We start from the raw sequence: 23,339 nt of genomic DNA on the forward strand, positions 1-23,339 counted from the left end.
TTAGCTTAAACTTAGTAACCACAGTAAAGTAGGCTAGAGAATGTTGAAAGGAGGTTTGAAATGTGTGTGCACACATGACAAATTATCAGGCTACTCTAAGCATTTACAGTTAATAGTTATTACGCTATAAATATCTAGGTCTACAGATTCATGTGTGCAGAGGCCATATTATTATTCCATCCATCCATCCATCTTCTACCGCTTATCCGGGGCCGGGTCGCGGGGGCAGCAGTCTAAGCAGGGATGCCCAGACTTCCCTCTCCCTAGACACTTCCTCCAGCTCTTCCGGGGGGACACCGAGGCGTTCCCAGGCCAGCCGGGAGACATAGTCTCTCCAGCGTGTCCTAGGTCTTCCCCGGGGTCTCCTCCCGGTGGGACATGCCCGGAACACCTTCCCGGGAAGGCGTCCAGGAGGCATCCGGAAAAGATGCCCGAGCCACCTCAACTGACCCCTCTCGATGTGGAGGAGCAGCGGCTCTACTCTGAGCTCCTCCCGAGTGACTGAGCTTCTCACCCTATCTCTAAGGGATCGCCCAGCCACCCTGCGGAGAAAGCTCATTTCGGCCGCTTGTATCCGGGATCTTGTCCTTTCGGTCATGACCCACAGCTCATGACCATAGGTGAGAGTAGGAACGTAGATTGACTGGTAAATCGAGAGCTTCGCCTTGCGGCTCAGCTCCTTCTTCACCACGACAGACCGGTACAGGGACCGCATTACTGCAGAAGCTGCACCGATCCGCCTGTCAATTATTATTATTATTATTATTATTATTTATTTTTTTGAGGAACATGGGGGCCCATCAGGACTGCCTATGCATAGGGCCCGGGATCTTGTGCTACGCCCCTGCAAGTAATAGATACAAATACATTGTAACCTGGTCAGAAATAAGTATATAAATGGCTTCTATTTTGCATAAGTTTATTTGTAATTGCCAGCAAGAAAGAAAGATAGATAGAAAGAAAGAATGGTAGAGTGGGCAGAGATGAGGTTAGTAATTAAAAGTCAATAGGCCTATGCAGTTTCTTCATTCACTGTGACCTATACTTGCACTGGATGGACAATTTCACATGTATTTTGTGTATTTTTTTGTATTTGTATTTAAATACATTTTTCCACACAGTATTTTGTATTTTTATTTAAAATACATTTCCATGTATTTATGCCCGTCTCTGGTCAGTCTGCTATTTCAGTCATGACAACTCTCAGGATAGTTTAACATTTTTATAAAACATTTTGTTAATGTAAATGGAATGTACATGGGTTTGGTCGTGGGGGACTAGATCTGCTACACTGCTGCAGTGCAAGTCCGGCTTGCTTCTGCTAAATACTCAGAACATAAACTGAATGGAAACATGCTGCTGCTATACTAGAGAGAGGGAAGACCCCATGTAGCAGATCTAGGCAGGTGGTGCTGGAAAGGCGGAGGGCTAGAATAAGAATATGTGTCGTGGTTATAAAGGGAAGTAGTGCTGGATACGTGAAATCAATTGACTGTGGAAGTTACAATAAAACAACCAATCAGAACGTGAATAAAGTTTCATGGCTGAACTATTCATTTGTACTAAAGCCAACGTAAATAATTGCAATATTTAGTCAATTATTTAATTTTGGAAATACTGTATTTATAAATAATTTTATATTTTAACATGTTTTTCTCATACAACATAAATGGGTCTTAATATATGGAAAATGTAGAGCTGCTTTTATATTTTGGGGTTCCTTGCAAGGTTATCATCATATTCAGGGGAACTTGACATAGAAATGTTTGAAAACCCCTGGATTGAGTAAAGTATTGTTGAGTTGTTTTAGTGAATTGCTTGCAATGAAATTAAGTTGAGACCAAAAATTTGTTGCATCAGCTTATTTTTAAGAAATAAATATATGGTTCCCACTATAGGGCTATTTCTAAAACAATGATAAGACACAAGACGCCTGTGTTTGTATTCAAAAAGTGTTAAGGGATGTCTCCCATTCATTGGATTTGGATTGCCAAGCTTTAATAGAGAAATTTTAGATTCTTTGGTTCCCAACAAAACCTCCCTCAGGCGTGGTGGAGGAGACATTATATGTCTTAAATGCTTTGCATGGGAGCGTTGATCAAAAAGACCCATCTTTCATCCAGAGGAGATGACTGATAAATGCAGAGGTGATGCAGATTCCATCTATTATCACCATCCCACCTAAATGCGTACGGATGAAAGAGGTGGGCTTGTAAATCCCTACGAAGAGCAATATATGAGTCATCAAAAATGTGCCCTTGAGTAGTAAGTGTAAAGGTTGGCATAAAAGCTAAAGAATGACTTCCAATGTAAAGCAAACATTTAAACAGACTGTTGAAGAAAAGTTTTTTTCTACGTATATGTAAATGTAATATTAATATTTAAATTGTCTGGACCTAAGACAAAAAGCCTGAAGCCTCTCAACAAAATATTACCTGAATTATTTTCGAAAGGGCAGAAATAATTACTCTTCGTTGATTGCTGGAGGGATTTTTGAGGTCCGAGATCCAAAACTAATGTATGCAACATCTAAAGCAGTCGTTCTGTCCTTTGAATCAATTATAGCAGCTATCTCCATGCTGAATATTTTAATTCATTCGTTGGAAGTTAATGGATTGCTTTTATACAGTAAGTGCATTCAGAGACTGGCACTCCTTGAGTAACGTGCACACTACAACCATTTCTATTGACCGTTCACATTGTGTCTGAATCAAAAGCACTTTGTATCAAGATTTTTTTTTTTTTTACCATTGTTGAGGTTAAGGCTACAGCAGAGTTTTCACAAAACCTTTTGAGAAAAAAATCACTCGTCCAAAACCACAAACAAGAGACTTAAGTGAGACAAAAGACTCTGGAGGTTTTTCTGGCAAATGGGGAGAGTCAGAGCCATTATTCTCAGTGAGAGCATGAGCCCTCAGAGCAGGACATAGTGTCTTTAAAGCCCTGGAGCAGCGAGAGGTACGGAAGGTTATGAGCGTGCTACTCTGTCACGGCCACCATTTCTGCCACCTTTCAGCCCCCGACAAACTCTCTGAGATGCCTCCCTTAATTGCAAAGGATTCCTCAAACGGCGGCCGGCTCTATAGCCATCGTGGATGTGTTAAGAATCTAGGATGAGGAGTTTGTGCTCGTAACTGTCGGATTTGTAGGATTTTGTGTTTAAAGCGTTTTGTTTCGCTTTGCTTTTTTTTTTTTTTTTTTATGATGCCAATCAATTTAATCATTTGTATCAATATTCTGTGAGAAAATGCCCCAAATTAAGATAAAATCAGTGTTTTATTCATTTTTAATTATTTAAAATTATTTTTATGTATGTATGCATTTGATCTCTATGAATTATTTTGAATTGGGATCAAAATGCATTAAGTATGCAGTGAATTTAATTGATATAATCAGATATATCATTATTTGGTGAAAAAAAAAGCCCCATATGAAGATAAAATCTAAATATTTTATTAATTTTAAATTGTATGTATTAATTATATTATATTATTTTATTAGTAATTATTATTTTATTTATTGATTAATTAAATAAATTGTATTTTATTTTCTGCTATTTTAATGTTCTAATATAAGTTCTACATTTTATTTTTGTTTCAGTGTTGTCACAGTACTTAGTGTTTGAATTATTTTATAAAAAGTAATTTAAATAATACAATGTTTTTCAGCAAATCAGTGAATGTTAATAATGTTAACAAGTTGTGCAGTAGCGTATGTGAATGTGCTCAGATGAGGAGTTAACTTGTAACTTGTCGCATTTGAAGGATTTTGTGTGCACACAAACGGCATGAATGGGTGTGTTCGTCTGCCAGAGAGAGTGCTAATGCGTCTGTGTGTGTTTGCGTACGAAGAGCATTAAGAAGTGTGTGGGCTAGCCATCCTCCCCCAGTGTGAAAGATTTACAATGGATTTTTTCCACGGCGGAAGTCGAACATTCCCCACCCCCCCACCCCCCAAATGGTTATGCTTGTGGTGAACAATTACACAAGCAAAACCTGCCTCTTTAATTTAGGGTTTTCAAGATGCAAAAGGACTGTCGAGGATGTTAAATTGCCTTTGGCTTTCTGTTTAAGGCAAAGCTGAAGTGCTGGTGATTAGAAACCATAGAAGAATAGGACAGACATTTCTTTACTAACAGCAGCTTCTAGAAAAAAAAAAAAAAAAAACACTCTGGCTTTGTTTAGATAAGAAAAGGTTTGCAAATGTAGGAAGAGAAGGGATATGGATGGGTTTGTCTTGGGCGAACATGCAAAGAGTATTGAGTAAAAGAGGAAACCAGCCTTTTGAAATTTCAAACAACAGTAAAATACTGCACTAAGTGGCATTAACCTGAAAGGAATCCTATTGTATGGAGTAATGATTGTTCTTTCAGTTTTTGCAGTTGTTTTAAATACTGTAAAAGTACTGTAAACGCTGGCATTAACTCAAAATGACAATGGCACAGGCTTTATTCTAAAGAGTGTACCCTGCAATCTGCCAAACTGACATCTGACAGCTATCTCTCCGGTTTGTTCTGGCAGGGTCATAATTGAAACAGCTCCTTTGCAATTAAGACCTTACAAAAAAAAAACATGCTGAGCAACTCCAGCTCTAATGAATATACAGCTGTCTGGCATGATTATATGAGCGCTGAGAGATAATTAATCTTGCTTGCTGTCTCCCTGTCTATTATTCCACCCTCGTGTGTTACCAGACCTCTTTCATTTATCCGTGGCATGAAGAGCAAGATACGGGACTTGGATATTTGAACATGTGAGATGACAACTCGTGGCATATTGTATATTTGATTATTTTCTTCCCCTTTCTATTTAAATACAAGCCCTGTAGAAATTATTTCAAATACAACCTTTTACACATACAACTGTACAGTACTGTAAGAAGCCAACAGGTTGCCCCTCCTTTTTATTTTTTAAGTATGCAGATTAATTAATTTAATTCATATATGTGACCCTGGACCACAAAACCAGTCACATGGGTCAATATTTTGAAATTGAGATTTATACATCATATGAAAGCTGAATAAATATGCTTTCCACTGATGTATGGTTTGTTAGTATAGGACAATATTTGGCCGAGATACAACTGAAAATCTGGAATCTGAGGGTGCAAAAAATCGAAACATTGAGAAAATCGCCTTTAAAGTTGTCCATTTATGTTCGCGATTGTGCTCCATTCACTCACAAAAATAAATGTTTTATATCTTTACAGTAGGAAATTTACAAAATATCTTCATGTAACATGATCTTTACTTAATACCCAATGATTTTTGGCATAAAAAATCTGCAATTTTGAAGTACAATCAACTTTGATGTTTAAGTAATTTCAACTTAAATTACATTAAAATGACTTAAATGAGTTGAATCTTGTATAAGTTATATAAAAAAAGTTGAAAATTGCTTAACTTATTTTGGTGAGTTAAAGCAATGTAAAAAACATATGTTGTCATAACTTATTGATCATATAATTTTTTGCAGTGTGGTGAGAAAATAAAGAATTTTGTATTTTCTAATTTTATAACATTTTTAAATTATTTATTCATTCTATTTTATGTTCTGCAATTATATATCTAGTAATATTTGTACTGTAAGCATTTTATGCATTGCTTTTAATTGGTAATATGTAAGAGAAAAACAAAAAAAAGATTTTATATATACGCCTTTCAGTGGATATTCATGACCCAAGCTATGCCTGAATATAAATTTTTATATTATATCATAATTGTCACAACGTTTTAGGCCTAATTATGAAACATTTATGACAAAAATGCTAGAATGATGCTTCTTTACATATTCTAATGGTATCTCAAATTAGTGTATCCATAGCAACTAGGCATTTAAAATGGTCATACTTGTGAAGAGAGCTTGATGAGATTTATAATGTGCCTTTCTCAGATCATTCTTACATCCCTGTAATGGTTTTATAGAAGTCTTACTACAATTCCATATCCATTATCTATATGATAGGATGATAAAACACTGAGCTGCTACCTTAATGGCAATGTGCGCTACTTTTTGGCAGAATTACATCCTACTGTCTGTGTTTCAGAACCAGGTTTTGTCATTGATTAATAAATTGCTTACTGTTTGTAAGCATCTGCATTCATTTATGTAGGAGCATTCACTTTTAGTGTAAATTTTCATTTTTTCTTTCATTTTCTTTTTTTTTCTTTCATGCAACTGAAACAAAACATTTCCTGAATGCATTCTGTTGCATTCTTGTTGGCAAGCTGATTAATTTGATGTGTAAAGATTTACCCTTTATAAACATGTAACACCACTGTACACAATGCTTGTTAAAGAAGCGCTCTAAATTATTATATTTTGAGTTGTCTTTTTCAGTTGGTAAATATTACAAGTATGTTCCTCTTGTCCTCAAAAGCTCTTTGCTTAATACTTCAGTTAATTTGTTAAGACACATTTGTGTTTGGCTCAGAACTAAAATGCAATCTTGAGGATTTTAACAGTTTAAATTGCATCACATTAGAACTACTATTATTGTATTTTGGTATAATAAGGAAATATTATTTTGTGTCATATATATAAAACATTTATTATTTTATGTATTTTACTATTTATTTTATTTTTTATTAAATTCAGAGATACACCCTAAGTCTTGCCTCAAGTTCACAGCTGGTTTAACAGTGAGATGGTGTGGCAAGTAACTCAGTATAGAAAGCATCAAGCTGTGCAACATCAGCCGCTTCCAGTGCTCTCCTAGACTAGAGTAAGTGTGGCAATTCAGTCAAAATCTAATGACACTTCAGTTGATGTTCATGCAAACGTTTTCTTTCATCTGTCAGATCAAGAGCGGATCGGAAAAGACTCGTCCTATGAGCAAGAAGGAAAGGTGATGTTCGTGATTGACGCAGTGTACGCAATGGCGCACGCCCTCCACAACATGCACAGAGACCTGTGCCCTGGCAAGGTGGGACTCTGCTCCAAAATGGACCCTGTTGATGGAACCCTCCTGCTAAAGTACATCCGCGCTGTCAAGATTTCAGGTAAACTGTTTACCTTCTGCATTACCGCTCTTCTGTTTGTCCTTCCTCAGACCTACCAGCACAGAGCAAACATCTGTTTATGGGTGCTTAAGAAAAGGGATTTTTGCATAATTATCCCTCTGATGGTGAATTAAAGTTTCTTCATCGCAGCACAACGATTTTAAAACGACTCTCTCACAGGAGACGTTTTTGAAGGCTGTGCAAAAATCCTTTTTCTAAAGCCCCACCCTGGTTATAAATTGTCAACAATTGGTTTTACAAAGATTAGCTGCTGTAACGGATTAGAGTTGTGTGAAACAACAGAAGCCCTGAGGAAGAACCGACTGCTCCCCAGAAAAGTATTTTGATATGTGCTTAGCGTACCCAAGCCAAGGTTCCTCCAGAGCCATGTATGTGTTAATTAAAGCAGTTTGCAGTGGGCTCACAACACCCTTTGGACATGTTCTTCCTGGACTATCAATGGCAGTATGACTAATTAATTTACTGAGTATTCACAATTACTCAGAGGACCATGATGATGTGGCCTACAGTTCTGAAGTGTAACCGGCTAATAGAATATGACTTTCGGGGGTAATTAAAAAAAAAAAAAATTCAACTGGGTCAACTGTTATGCAAATTGATCTGTCACATGCTTCTCTGACCAAGTGCCCTTCAATCATTAGTGCATTTGATTGAATGATTCTCTACTGAGCTTTTTACTGAGTCAATAGCATCTGCTTTTGAATAGGCCATAACGTTTTTCCAGCAGAAAACATGCAGATCTAATTGAATTAATGAAGTGCCTGACAATTACCGCGGTAGTTGGATGTTAGCTCAGAATATAAACACTTGATTGGGGAGTTCTTCGGGAACCAGTTAAGAACTAATGTTTTAATGAATTATACTCAGTGGTCGAACGGAGCCGGTAATCGGTAACAATAATTTTGTGCTATTCACATTTATTCAGGTCTTGGTATGTTATTTTCAAGGTCTGATCGCTTAAGCTTTGGTATCTAGCTTATTATGTCCATTTTTACATAAAGCAAAGGCCTGACTGTCATGTTGAACCACCTGTCACACTTTGGTTGTTCCTATGTGAGTAATAGACAGTGCATCAAAAGTGATGGTTCTTTAAAAGATTGCTAAACCTCGGAAATTTTGAAAATCCAGTGAGTAGCTTTTTCCTTTCAAAATTAACTGTATACACTACTGTTTGAAAAGTTTGGGGCTAATATTTGTATATGTTTTTGAAAGAAGTCTCTTATACTCACCAATTGTTTCTATTTTAATATCTTATAAAATATCATTTATTTCTGTGATGAAAGCGGATTTTTTTAGCAGCGATTATTTTTTAAACTCTTTAGTGTCACATGATCCTTCAGAAATCATTCTAATATGCTGATTTGTTGCTTAAGTAACATTTCTTCTATGTTGAAAACAGTTGTTTAATGTTTTTGTGGAAACTGTGATATATTAATACGGATTTTGATGAATAGAATGTTCACAAGAACAGCATTTATTTGTAACAAACATTTTTATAACAATGTCTGTTGAAAGTTTTTACTATCACTTTTGTTTAATGCGTCCTGGCTGAATAGAGGTATTAATTCCTTTAAAAAAAAAATCTTATTGACACCAAACTTTTGAACGGTAATGTGTATATAAATATTAATGGCCCTTTTTAACAAAAAATAAGGTAAAACTGTTTGCAGCATTAAATACATTTAATTTGTATATAATGTAGGTTGTAAAATTCACTGAAATCGTTTTCATCAGAAATTGACACTTAAAAGCTGAAGTTAGAAATGTACATGGTTTTGTGCAAGATGAGAAAAGGGGTAGACTTGATAAATAGTGTTTAATGTTCAGTTATGTTAGAATTATGCTAATGTTATTCTTGAGTTGAAAGAGGCTCTACAAGCACTTTTATATCTTACACTTCTAACCCTATTTACAGCAAATCAACAGCTTTTGTATTACTGTTAATGAACTCTCCTATTACTGTTAATGAACAGATATGTTGATAATTATAAGAGTGTTCAGAATGCAATCAGTTTGAAACACTTCTCCTGCCAGTTCAGAAGTGGCCATGGCAGACGTTAGCAGCAGCTGAGCTGGCAGAGATTTTTTTGCCTTGATGAGAGGGACAGTTTTGCTTTTGAAACAGCTTTGGCTACACACAGCAGGTCAAATCTCACAAAACTGTCTAGTAACTCGGCATTGCTTGTTTCCAGCGCTACTTTCCACACATAACCCTGTCCTCCTCTCTTGAAATGACTTTGAGTGAGGTTAGTTAGAGTCTTCAATAGCCTGAGATTAAGTGAGGCGGCCCCATCACACTTCTGTTTGCCTCTATACTCTTCTGAAGACCATGCAGTCTTCTCTCTCTTCCAGAATGGTTTCTTCTTTGTAAGTCTGACTGTGATGGCCTTTAAATTGCTGGTTTTGCTCCCAAAGCTCAAATTGCAGGTTTCCTCCACATTGTCTTTTTTAACAACATAAATTACTGCCAAAATGGGTTTCAGAGGTTTGCTGATGGTTGGTTGAAAATGACAATTGTACAAGTTTGTTTTGAATTTACTTTGAGTCCTGGATATAATATAATAAATTATTTTTTATTTTTTATATTAAAGGTAGGGTAGGCAATTTCAGACAGGCTAGCAATAGCATGCTAGCTTTGAAAGCAAAAGATCCCACCCTCCCTTCAGATAGATCTCCAAAGCCGCCACTCCTTCAAAACACATGAACGCATACAGCAGAGTTTACAAAGCGTCACGAGACGAGAGACGGCGTTATATTACATCATATCTCAAAGCACATAACATCACAATAATAATGAACATAAACGACTTACAGAGCTCTTACTTGTACCAACTGACTGCTGCAGATTCATTTCGCTGTTGATAGTGTTGAAATAGAAACGCATAAATCCCAGTCTGAGGACATGAACAGCTCACAGGTTGCCATATTGTAATTACGGATACGGCATGGCGTGAACACAGCATAAGCTCTTTTTTTTGGTTCAGGAGGAACTGTAAAAGGCGGCTGCTATTTGTTTTTGGCGCTCAACGAGTGTCTGTCTGCAACTCTGTCTGTCTGTCTGTCTGTCTGTCTATTTATCTGTCTGTCTGTAGATCTATCTATCTATCTATCTATCTATCTATCTATCTATCTATCTATCTATCTATCTATCTATCTATCTATCTATCTATCTATCTATGAGAAGGATCTCTTGGCTGAGTTGTAAGCCTTCTCTCTAGAGCTAAGTCTACCTTTGTTTCTCCCTGATCCCATTGTTTGAAGTACTGCACAGTGTCTCATCAAATGAACCTCAGATGAAACCTCAACTCAACCCTTTGATGCCGTGGAGTACACTCACGGCTCTAATAAGGATATGTCTTGGGACAGTTCACTGTTTAGTGCCATCTTCCTGGCAGAGTCAGAGCCCTGTACTGCATGATGAAAAATAGTAAAATAATGCTAGTGTTGCTCTGTATGTTTAATAACTAGATTTTTACAGTGTCACCATCATACAGTACAACTAGAAAGTTGCCGCTTGGGCAGTAATTAATGCTGCAAATACCAGTAAATTGACTAGCGCAAACCTTAGTAAATCACCTTGCATGATTCATTTAAATACTCTCCTCCCATAAATTTTGCGTCTAAAAGGGAAACACCTACAAATGCATATTCAATAAGGTCAGCCACAAAAATAACCGTGTCCACACCTTTTCAGGACAAATTTTTCATTGCATGTCTTTAGTAAGTCCTGACAGTAGTTTTTTAACGCGAAAAGAGGGTTTGCGCAGCCGCAAACTTAGTAAATCTGGCCTTTAGTGTTTACTGTGGGAATCTCAGTCATTTCATGTGCACTCTCTTGTTTTGAGGAATATTTAATCCTTTACATATGTCTGCATTATATGGTGTGCTGCACAGCCACCAAGCATGGCTGTAAAAAATCTTAATTCCTTAATCCAGAGCGGTTGACTCATCAGAGTTTGAAATAAGCCTCTCGCAGCTTCCAAGCCTGCACAAAGAATGGATATTCATCAACAGAAATCCACCATTGCTGATAATCACCTTTAGATTTCAGTGAGAATTTCTTGTGGATTGTGCCTCAGAATAGTTATAACCAAAATTTGAGTAGTGAAAACACGGTTTCTTGCGCCATTGTTTGGTAGATTCGGCTGCACAGGGTCCAGGGAATTAAGTAGGACACGGTCAGGTGCTTGGAATACAGATAGCTTAACCAAAACTTTAAAGCCTGAGACAGCAGGGTTTTCCACAGAATAAGGCACCTAATCTAAAATGCATCATGGGATGCAGCACCATTGTTATCCTGTCCTCCTCGCCTGCCTCCTTCCATAAGCTATTGCCTTGGCAAAATAGAAATTGCACTCAATGTACTTGAGGTTAGATATCTGCAAAGGGAATTTCAGCTTGTGTATACGGAGGTAAATAAATATGCCCATGCATTTTATACTAAGCAGTGATAATGCAAGGTGTTTTTTTCTTTCTGTTTATGGTTTAAATGAGGTTCTTTATTTCTCCTTTAGATACAGTGCTCATTGTTATATTATGAATAAGTGTTTTTTTAAAAGCTCATGGCTATTCACAGTGTAAAATATAGCATCAAAAGCCTCTAAATCTATGTATTTTGCAAAAGTTGTATTAAATTGACTGTAAGCACATTTAGTGCAGCTTAAACATATAGCAGTTCCAGCTCACCATCAATCTCAGCTGGATTTCGTTCACGGATTTTGGACACTGACCTAGATATGTCCATACATGAGCGGTTGCTCATTAATGTGAAGGTATATGGTGTTGGATCACTTTTTGCATGTCTTTAATCAGATTTCTCTGCTCACATCTTCAGGCATAGCTGGCAATCCAGTGCAGTTCAATGAGAACGGAGATGCCCCAGGACGTTACGATATCTACCAGTACCAGATAAAGAACAAAACAGCTGAATACAAAATCATCGGCCACTGGACTGACAAACTTTACCTAAATGTAAGCGTATTCAAGATTACTTAAAAAAAAACTTTTTTCCCCCGCTTGTTTATTCATTCTCATGCCGGTCCAAACCCGTATTTTGTTATTATATTCTCCCGTGGAACACAAAAGTACAAATTTTTTCAGAATCTTTATCAGTTGTTACCATACAGCAACAGTAAACAGTGACAATAGCTTTTTCAAGCTCCAAAAGTGTGTGTGCAGTCTTCCGAATAGCTTTGTGTGAAAAACAGACTAAAATAATGCTATTATACTCTGAAGGTCACATAAACTGATTAACCCTAACTAACTGCAAGTTGGTCAAACTACATCTTAAGTCACAGTCTTAACATAGAGGCTAAGTTTATGCCACAGGATTTAAAAATGGCACATAAAATAGTATGCACATGAACAAATAACACTTTACTGTCAGTGATGTTAGTATTAGTATAATAATTATTAAATAAAGACTTAAATTTCGATCTCTTCCTCAAACATGGCTTCAGAATATTTTTTTGAGATTTACAGCTCCTGATCACTTTAAACTGTCGTTTTATGTCTGCACAGTAAAAGCTGCACAATAATTCCTCACAAAAATGTTCTTTATTGTTCCACGGGGAAAAAAAAACCCAGCATATGGGGTTGGAAAGACATAAGGATGAGCAAACGATAGAGTTTTTGGTGAACTTGATGGACACATCGCTTATGAATAAGGATTGAAGTATAGCCTTGAGGAATGCAGTTTAAAATTGCTCCTTTGAGATCCCCAAGAATTAATTTAATGAGTCAGTGGATGAGGAAATGAAGACTCATTTGAGATGTTAAACATTGTTTCTTGTCTCTAGCCGAGATGAATGGTAAATAGTGTTTGTTTTTGTGATTCAGACACGGACGATGCAGTGGCCAGGTGGAGAGAAGCAGGTGCCGTCTTCCATCTGCAGTCTGCCCTGCAAACCCGGGTGGCGCAAGAAGATAGTTAAGGGCATTTCCTGCTGCTGGCACTGTGAGCGCTGCGATGGTTACCAGTATCAGGCCGACCTCTACACCTGCAAGATGTGCCGCTATAATTCAAGACCAAACAAGAATCACACAGGCTGCCAGCCCACCCCGATTGTGAAGCTGGAATGGAGCTCACCATGGGCTGTTATACCGGTCCTGATCGCTATTGTTGGCATCATGGCCACCCTTTTTGTGGTGGTCACCTTCATTCGCTACAATGACACGCCAATTGTTAAGGCATCCGGACGTGAGCTCAGCTACGTCCTCCTTACGGGGATCTTTTTGTGTTACGCTACCACATTCTTGATGATCTCGACCCCAGATGTAGGGATCTGTTCACTACGGCGAATTTTCCTGGGGCTCGGAATGAGTATCAGCTATGCGGCGCTGCTCACCAAAACGAATCGGATTTATCGGATTTTCGAGCAGGGAAAAATGACGGTCAGTGCACCACGCTTTATCAGCCCAGCTTCGCAGTTGGTAATCACGTTCAGCTTGATATCCATTCAGCTCCTAGGGGTGTGCATCTGGTTCGCATGGGCCCCTTCTCAAGCTCTCATTGACTATGAGGACCAGCGCACGGTAAACCCAGAGATGGCACGTGGAGTTCTAAAGTGTGACATATCAGACTTATCACTCATCTGTCTTCTGGGATACAGCATGTTGCTGATGGTGACGTGCACCGTGTATGCCATCAAGACGAGAGGTGTGCCCGAGACCTTCAACGAGGCCAAGCCCATCGGCTTCACCATGTACACCACCTGCATCATCTGGCTCGCTTTCATCCCCATTTTTTTCGGGACATCGCAGTCAACGGAAAAGGTAAGAGTAGATGAGTGAGCGCAACTCCTCAAGACCTTGCGAATCAAGCGTTTTAAAGTAATGACAGCATTTACCGCCTCAGCTTCCCACAAAACATGCCATTCAGCACGGTCCATTTTCAGCAAAAAACAGACCAGCAGGACCAAATTGACTATGTTCATTTGGGCTTTAGATCAAGCAGAGCGGTAAAACAGACAGTTTATTTCAAAGAGAAATTGAGAATCATGAGGTTTTATGCTACAGCGAAGAACTCATGTGGTTTCCTTCTAATATTGAAAAGGACATGTGCGGCTGGGAAAAACAAAGGCACTCTCTTTTGCCCATCCAGCACTGCTCTCAAAGATAAAAGAGACTTTGAAAATAGCAAGGAGACTGAGCGTCAGCTTTTTGTAGATGATGTAATCAACTGACAAGCACTAACTGACTTGGAATACCAAACAAAAAAAAAAGGCTCTGCTTTTCGTTTTGAGGCCGAATTAAATATGCAACTACCCTGGCATTGGCTGCATTACTCATTTCAATTAGAAAACCTGGGACCTTCTGTTTCTGAAGCTTAAGATAAGGGCTTTCTCCTTTTTCAATTTAAGTTTTATTTAATTAGTGTCTCCCTTAGCAAAGCCTTGAACAAGCAATTTCAGCAATATGAGTATTGTTATACTTGTTGGTAGGGAGCCATTATTGCTTTAAACTCAGTTTCCCACTGTGCATTTTTAACCGCTGTTTGAATGACTCATTCAGATATAAGATTGTATGAACTGACTTTGGTAATTGCATGCTGGCTTAGAGTAGTGTCTGCCTACACCAATCAAAAATAAACAAATAACTATCTTTCTGCTGATCAGAAAAAATCATGATGTAACCCTGTATCGCATGGCCTCTCTTCCCTTCTCTTTTTCCCAGCATCTGCTTTTTTTTATCTGCACCGTAAAAGGTTTTAGTGTGAATTTACAGTATTTCTGGCAACTAATTGACTTAGTCAATTCATAGTCATTTTTACTTTTCAGTAAAATTTTATTTGACCCATATAGCAATTAGTGTTGATCATTTGAGTGATCAGAATGCATTCTGTCTCAAATGAATTTTGGAGTGCATTTAGACTTTTTACGGTCGGATGGCAATGATGAGTTAAAAAAAAAAAAAAACATGAAGGAATTAAGTTATCAAATTAAAAATGTGTCATGTTCCTTTGAGCACTTGAATGATGGCTCGTTTAAATATTACAATTTAGTTTTATGTCGAAAGATAGCAATTCAGTGTGCTATTGAAGTTGTTCAAATGGGTTTTGACATTCTAATTGCAATGTTATGGCTGACATTTCAGTTGTCTACTATTGGTCAATCTACTATAGACCTGATCATTCCAGTATTGCTGGTATTCAGTATCCCAGCATGAATAAATTAAACAGTTGCATTTTTTTATTTTTTTTTTTACTTCTGGTTTATTTTAATTTTGTTTCAATGCAGCGCACTATGATTTTTATACAGTAATATATGAATTCGCTTTGAATTCACAGTGACATTCTGAATCTTGTAAAATGCTGGTGATTTTTGAGTGTTATTCACTCAAAGCCTACCAATCCTCTCATGGTGTAATCAGAGTTTGACGCTGATTCTGCTCTGTACATCCCAGGACTGAAGAAGAAGTTTTAGCAATTAGCTTCGCATTGAAAATAAAGCATGCGTCATATGACACAATCCCACCACTGTGTACTCAACAAACAGTGTTTTCAGGGGGGAATTAACATATCAAAACAAGAGCACCTCACAATCATCCAGGCTGGCAAGCACAATAAAGCCTGGCGAGTCAGAGATGACATGTCTTTTTAGAGCAATTAAATGCCTCACTTCCTCCTGGCCTGTGATTTACCTTATCTCTCTGCCTGTGCACTTGTCACACGATTTCTGCCAGACGCCTCATCAGCATGCCGGCTCCATCAGTTGTTTGTCATCTTATGTCAAAGTGAATAATGAATGTCTTTGGAGGCTTTCTGGAGCATTTGAATGTGGGCAGCTGGTCTGGTCCCTGCTGAATTTGATCAGCCTGTCAAATGATTAATCGCGAGGTCATCTTATTGTGGTTTAACCAAAAGATTTTTTAAATGAGCTAGTCTGGCAGGTAGGTCTCATTGTGGTCTAAGGGCTTTAGCATGCTTCCTTCCTGGATTTTAGAAGGATCCAGATGGATTTTTGATTGCTTTGTTTGGTAAACTTGAAAGCATGCCCGAAATCCGATCATTGAAAAAAGCCTGTATAAAAAAAAACTGTTCAGTCAAAAAGAGAATCATGATCATTGTCTGCATCTAAAAACAAACGTGTGGTTATAATAGATAAAATGAATGCAGGTAAGCAGCTGTTTCTATCCTAAATATATTCAGTTCTGGTAAAAATTGTAGCCTAACACTCTGAAAACATTGGAAACCTAGCGCGTCCTTGTAAAAGGAATGGTTCAAACCCAAAATAAGAATTATGTCATTACTCACTCACACAGAACACGACTGATCCAAAAAAGACCACAATCACCATAAAGGTATTGTAAAAGTGGCCCATATTATGCATCATTATTCCAAGCATTATGAAGTCACACTATAGCTTTGTTTGAGGAATAGACCAAAATTAAAGCTGTTAAAAAATCTTTTTGGTCTGTTCATGTGTTCTTTTACATGAAATAGATTGATAGATCCCTATTAAATCTCTTTTTATTTTTCCCCCAAATTCTGTTTAATTTTTCTGAATTATTTTTTGTCCTTTCTAATTTTCTGTATTCCATCTTAACATTTTTGCAATCAAAAAGCAGAAGTAGAAGGTAAAGATCTTTGGGACAACCTTTTATGTTGGCTTGACAAAGCCTTAGCATGTTGCTAACATGCCCTTAACTAGTTTCTTCGCTTTGTTTGTGATAGTAGATAGATAGTGGATGTAACTCTATTTTAATTTTTGACCCCATCATTGATAGTCTATGGGACTTTTCGTAGTTTTGATCGTCTGTATAACGAAAATAAAGTCCGATCAGTTTCACCTATGCATCTAGAATATCTTCATGATATATTTCAAACCCTCATCCCCACAAATGGCATTTTGATGGCACAGCTTATCAGGCGATAATATGGGTGTGACGTTTTTGCATTTTATTTGTCAGGGACAATCAACTTTAACTCTTCAAATACAAAACTTGAGTGTGCCAGATTTTGTGAAGACGACTCATTTTGATGGGATTTCCCTGGACAAGTTGATGTCGTAAGCAAAACATACAATTCCTTCTTTCTGATGCTTGATGTTATCACATCCCCTCTCATGTTGGTTTCGAAGAAGCTTGATAATATCTTAAGTCTAGTGTCTCGCCTTACATGGGCCTGCTATTTGTATGCATCTCCAACCTCCAAAACTGGAAGCTATCATTAGAGTGCCATCATGTCGTTAGGGTTCACTTGCAGGGGCTCTCCTCCTTTGTGTTGCTGACAGAGTAATCACTGTCTCTTTCTGAGCGAGGTCAACATCTCTTATGTACATACGTGTGTATCAATGTGTGTGACAGGTTTGGTAGAGGGGGGCCCTGACCTCTGTTAAATGTCAGTTTCTTTGACATTCCCGTTATTGAACTCCTTCAGTCTGTCATTCATTTGCTGTCACCTAAATAAGCACCTTGTAAAGACAGATCCATGAGAGCTTTTTTCTGAAATATTAAACAGCTTCCCACAGATATAATTTAATGCAAGTTTTACACTGTAAACCTGGTACTCTCTGCTATGAATTAAAATAAAGGAAGATGCATTCATAATAGTATTGCAGTGTGAATACAAAAAAAAAGTAATAATGTATTATGGCCAATGCTCAAGGCATAAACATGTACATTTATTTCCACCGTCAAGCATTGCTTAGCCGAAGAGGTACTCCTGGTCCCAAACTCACGCCATTGGTTGAGACAGAAGTTCTTAGGCTGGGTAGTTAAATTAAGCAGAGAATTATTTTGAAAGCATCACCGAGCCGCAATGTTTACACCCCTCTGGAAAATCAACCTACGAATGACTTGCTTATAGTTAGTTGTCTCTGCGCATTAACGCATAGAAGAAAGTAGATTAACATAGTGACATATAGAATTAATTCATTATGACGTTCAGGGATGGCCTGGATATATGATAGATGGGCAACGTCAGTTCTGGAGTGCCGCTGTCCTGCAGAGTTTAGCTCCAACCCTAATCAAACACACCTTAACAAGCGAATCAGTGTCTTCAGGCAAGAGATGGGCTGTGTTAGAAATCGCCCGTATACCCTCATTCACTATTCCCTACATTAGTCCACTAATATAATTCACTTGAGGAAGTGAATGAAAACAAGTGAGTGAATTTGGACACTGAGGCTTTTCCGAAGTCACCCCCTATACCCTTAAATAGGACACTGTTTGAGGGGACAGCCATTTGTCCAAAACCATAGTGGACGTTATTGAGTGCACCCATTCAATCCCACAATACACCGCAATAATGAGTGTACAATCGATGTACGCTCAACGGCTAGAGAATATCCATAATGCACTGTGACGGTCAAGCCAAATGAATTCCCGCAACTCGCCTGAAGATGGCGGCCACAGCTGAATCATCAATCCATCCATTTTTCAAACTGCTGGTCCAATATGTGGTTACAGCATAATATCATACAGATGTAAATTCCTTTTAACTTGATTATTAAATTGTTTAATTAAGGTCTATATATGCTAGTTTCCATGTTCAAGATAAATCTTTTCATTACTACTGGAGCTGCCAATGATTACAGCAAGCACAAACAATGCAAAAGCAGCAGCCTTTCCAGCACTCAGTGTCCGAATTAACTCACTCGGTTTTCATTCACTGCTACAAGTGGACTATAGGGAATAGTGAATGAGGTGTAGGATTGAGTGCGAACCAAAACACAAATGAATCTTCCAGGTGATTTGTTCAAACGTAACTCCACACAGAACTAAACATTCCAAGCCCCAAATCACCCATCCCGGCTCCAGCCAGTCTACCTAAGAACTTTTATGAGCCCAACTAAAGGAAGAACTAGTCGATGTGAGATAGCTTGAAAAAGAATGATTGGCTCAGAGATGGCACAACTCAGTGCCCGATCAAGATAACAGCAGAAGCTGCTGGACCCCACAACATTCCAGACCCCCTCCTCCTTAAGGACCTCTGAATGACCAAACCAGAGTTCTCTTCTCTTCAAACCAGAGAACTGAGATTTCACCTTAACAATAGATAAAATCATCCCAGAACAATTCTCGATGGACTTATAATCAAACATCATGCAACTACATGATTCTATTTTGTGTCTACAATATATGTGTGTGTCTAATATGCTTAGATCCCATATAATTCATGTAATTGTTATAACTATTAGATGCTTGAATGAAAGTGTGTCGTGCTTTCTGTCAGCATGATCGTATGTTCTTAATTCAAAAGATGGCTTGATTGAAATCTGTGTAAAATGTTTCATATTCTTATAATAGTAATAATGTTTAAACTGTGGCCTCTGTCCTCTCTGCTAGAGCTTAGAGAGTAAGAAGAGCACAGATAAGCTTGATTTATGATAAGAAGTGAAGAGAACGCCACCTCCTAAATAAAGACTGTGTCTAATTGGTCAGAACTGATCCAGGAGACTGGACAAACATGTGAGTTTAAAATCTTAGACCCGAACAAAGTTTAGTGCAGAACCAAAAATGCAGCGGGAGATGAAGATCTAAACCAGACTAGTAACCATGTAAACGCGCAGACGAAAGAACCCAAATCAAGATCAGAAGAACAACTTCATTCAAGCCATCATCTACTCTCGTCTCAATTTCCTTTCTTTTCTTAGTTTCCTTTCTTTTCCGTTGTGAGTCTCGGTTCTAAGTTAAGTTTTGCGGCAAGATTTCTGTCCACGTTTCTCCTGCAAAGCCTGCTTTCCAACAACAAAGACTTTCCATCAATCCGCCATCCACACCACATGAGTGGCCGCCACAGACATCTATCCAAGCACAAGGACACCAGCCAACAAACGAACTCGGGAAACCCCCTTTGACACCGACCAAAGGGAATCCCCAAAGCAAAGACAAGCAAGTACCGCCTCCAGACTCTTAAGCTGAACTGGTGTATTGATATAAATGTAATAACCTGTCTAAGAAACGATAGAAGGGTTAAATTAATGATTGATGGTTCGTTCCAGGTCATGTCATAAGTGCATATAGAAACTTTCATCATCTCACTCTTAAACTTATTCTTTCCTCACTCTCTCTTTCTTTCTGCAACTCGTATGAATGTGTGTGCGTGTGTTTGTGTTAGATATTAGTTTTATGTGTTAGAATAATCAATAAAGTCTTGTTTGTATTTTAAAGAGAAGTATTACTTGTGTTATGTGCTTACGAATTTAATGTCTTAAACTTCTGATCTAAGTTACCTTGCTAACTATAGTGTTTCACTATAGTTCGGATATTTATATCCGTTGCAGAGTTGATAGTTACAGCCAGTTCAAATGAACCGCGAACGAGTCATTTGCTCGGTTGTAATAAGTGACTCTTTCGAATTCCCTATAAATTAATTAATATTTCCTTTGAGCTAAATTGACGAATCACTACAAATACAAATATCTTACAGAGGGTATATGGGGTGATTTTGACACTGGGTGAGTGTGCCGAAAGGTCAGCCGCTTTTTTTATAGTTTGTGCTTGCGGTTTAATAATTATTTGAAACTTAGCAAACTGGCAGCTCCAGTAGTAAGATGAAAATATTTATCTTGAACTCTGTCATGTAAACTATGTATAAAACTTAATTAAACAATTTAATAATCAATTAAAAAGGAATTTATACCAGTATGATATTACGCTGTAGCCACATTGGACCAGGGGTTTGAAAAATGGATGGATGATTCAGGTCCGGGCGCCATCTTCTGGTCAGACGTGGGAATTCATTCGGCTTGCGACTTTCACAGTGCATTATGGGTATTCTCTAGCCGTTGAATGTACATCGGTTGTACACTCATTATTGCGGTGCATTGTGGGATTGAATGAGTGCACTCGATAATGTCCACTATGGTTTCTGACATCACTAAAAATGGCTGTCCCTTCAAATAGTGCCCTATATTTAAGGGTGTAGGGTGATTTCTGACACAGCCATGGTCTTCTTATTGGGAGATAAGAGGGTCCATGACTCTATCATTGCAGAAAGTATAACGGCTTTCTTGGATCACGCGTGCCTTGTTAACCAATCACATTACAGCCTTGACGTCATTGAATTTCATGAAGTTGTGCGACGGTCAATCACTGTTTGCGGACACCATAGAAATGAATGAGAAGTGCTGTAAACTGAATCATACCTTTTGCGCAATTGTCCATGACTTCTTTTATATATATATATTTTTTTTGTGTGTAAACTAACAATAGATCTATTCAAAATGAACGTTTAAGAGCAAACATGTTGAAGATTAGCCAATGGGCTGTCAATTCATTAAATGATAAGCTATTTCCTTAGAATAGTGGTTTATTCAGTGTAGTGAAGCCTCTCCTCCATTGACATCCATTAAAAAAAACGGCCTCTTGTCTCTTTCCCTGCACACTGCTGCGCTAGCTGGCATTACGCTTTTTTCGGCTAAGGTTGCAGGCTTGCCTTCAAGTGGCTTTGCTAAGGCTAGAGGCAAGTGATGTTGTTTTTTTATCAGGGTTGGAGCTAAACTCTGCAGGACAGCAGCACTCCAGGACCGACGTTGCCCATCCCTGCACTAGAAAAATTAAACATTGGATTTTTTTTTCTGTTATTCAGAGCAGCATGGAATCTAACAGAATGACGTTTTGTGTGTGTGTGCAGCATATTCAATGATTTTAAATGTGCATAATTCATTGTTCATTTGAATGGCAAACATTCACATCCGTTTGAATGATGTTTTCCACAGCGCCACTATTAACATGAGACCTATTTCTTTCTTAAAAAGCTTTTGATGTTGACATAAGACCTACTTCCTTTTAAAAAATGACAGTTAATTTTTTTGTTCTTTATCCCAAGAGATAATTTGGCAGCAGCAGGTGAAGAAGTGGCTGAATCAGTTGTTGTATTATTAAAGTTGATGGTGTTCCGGTGTACGTTTTATCAAGTCATCCATTTATAAGTGCGAGTGCAATAACAGCTGCTTTTTTTAACTTGTGGTTTCAATTCGAGGGCAAAAAAGTGGAACACTTTGTATGTGTAGAGACAACAGAGACTGTCTCAGAGGACTAACACTGATTCACTGTCTAGTTCTCGTCTCAGTATTTCTCACAAGCCTCATTAGATTGCAGGTGTGCTGTCTGCACATACAGGGCCCGAGGCGGAGGCATTGATGAGATACCGCTATGAATCGTTTGTCGTTTGCGCCATTAAATCCTCATTTGTGACTGTAATTGCAACTTCAGGTTCAGCAAGATTAGTGAGAGTTTTCGACGTATAGACTAAAGCTAATAATTTCTAGCCTGTTTAATCACTATGTATGGACCAGTCATGTCCTTTCAGGTGATTTGTTGGAGCCCTGCCATAGATTTTCTGGTTAAATTTGAAAGTGTAGCTCTGCTGACTGAAGTAACCAGGGACCATATTTAACAAAAGCTTTTATCTGAGCCATGGCCTTTTGGTTAGACCTCTGACATATTGAGCTGTGGCAAGCGACATATCTTATCATTTCCTACACTCTTTCCACTATACTTTTAACTGTATTTTACTGAAGAAAATGTGAGCGGAGTTTAAACTGTCCACAACAAAATTAGTGGTTGCAATTTCATTGCTAATGCTATTGCTAAGGTGTTCTGGTTGGTTGCTGGGTGGTTGCTAGGGTGTTCGAGGTATAAATGTTAACAAAGCCAGTTTATCATAAGTGGATGTTAGCTGGCATGTGACAGTTTTCAGATTTGGGTCAAAATCTCATCATCCAAACCATGTGCACAGCCATGCATTTTTTATTTTATTTATTATTATTTATAGTATTTACTAATAGGTTGATTTAGTTTTGATTTTTATATTTTCCTTTTCATTATAATTTTAGTCATTGTTTTATGTGCTTTTTAAAAATATTTCTATTTAACTTTTATTTCCATTTTAGTAATCTTAGTATTTTAAAACTTATTCCAGTTAGTTGCCATGGGTATCATTTGTAAGTTTTTTTTAAGTTTAAGTTTTCAATCTAATATTATTATTTTTAATTTTATTTCAGCTTTATTTCAATTAACTGGGCATTAAATGAATTAGAATTAAAATAATTGAATTAATTAATGAATTGCATGGCATTGTTTTTATTTTATATAATATTAACCTAAATATTATTACTTATAATCTTATTTAAATGTATTTATAATATATTTGAATTTAACTTCTTTAAATATTAATATTGTTTTTTAATTAAATGTAGTGTTTATAAGCATAAAATTGCTGTGGTATCAAACTAGCTTCCTCTTCAGACTTATCTAGTAGATCTAATAATTGGTAGAAAAAGATACATGTTTTTTTTTCTATGTTTAATACAAACTAAACATTTTACAGAAATTATTTGTGATTTATAATCACTTATTTTGGCTTTAGTGT

The 23,339-nt window shown here is 37.5% G+C and overlaps 1 protein-coding gene across 2 annotated transcripts in view; it reads left to right on the forward strand.

Moving 5' to 3' along the window:
* Window positions 1-23,339, forward strand: part of grm4 (glutamate receptor, metabotropic 4) — a 166,011-nt gene that overhangs the window by 128,920 nt on the left and 13,752 nt on the right. For both annotated transcript variants that reach the window (XM_084127723.1, XM_084127724.1), the window contains exons 7-9: window positions 6,800-7,000; window positions 11,856-11,992; window positions 12,860-13,795. In XM_084127723.1, the coding sequence (XP_083983849.1) occupies window positions 6,800-7,000; window positions 11,856-11,992; window positions 12,860-13,795 (1,274 nt within the window). The remainder of the gene's footprint in view (window positions 1-6,799; window positions 7,001-11,855; window positions 11,993-12,859; window positions 13,796-23,339) is intronic.

Source organism: Abramis brama (genome assembly GCF_963993115.1).
Source record: "Abramis brama genome assembly, chromosome: 11".
NCBI lineage: Eukaryota > Metazoa > Chordata > Actinopteri > Cypriniformes > Leuciscidae > Abramis > Abramis brama.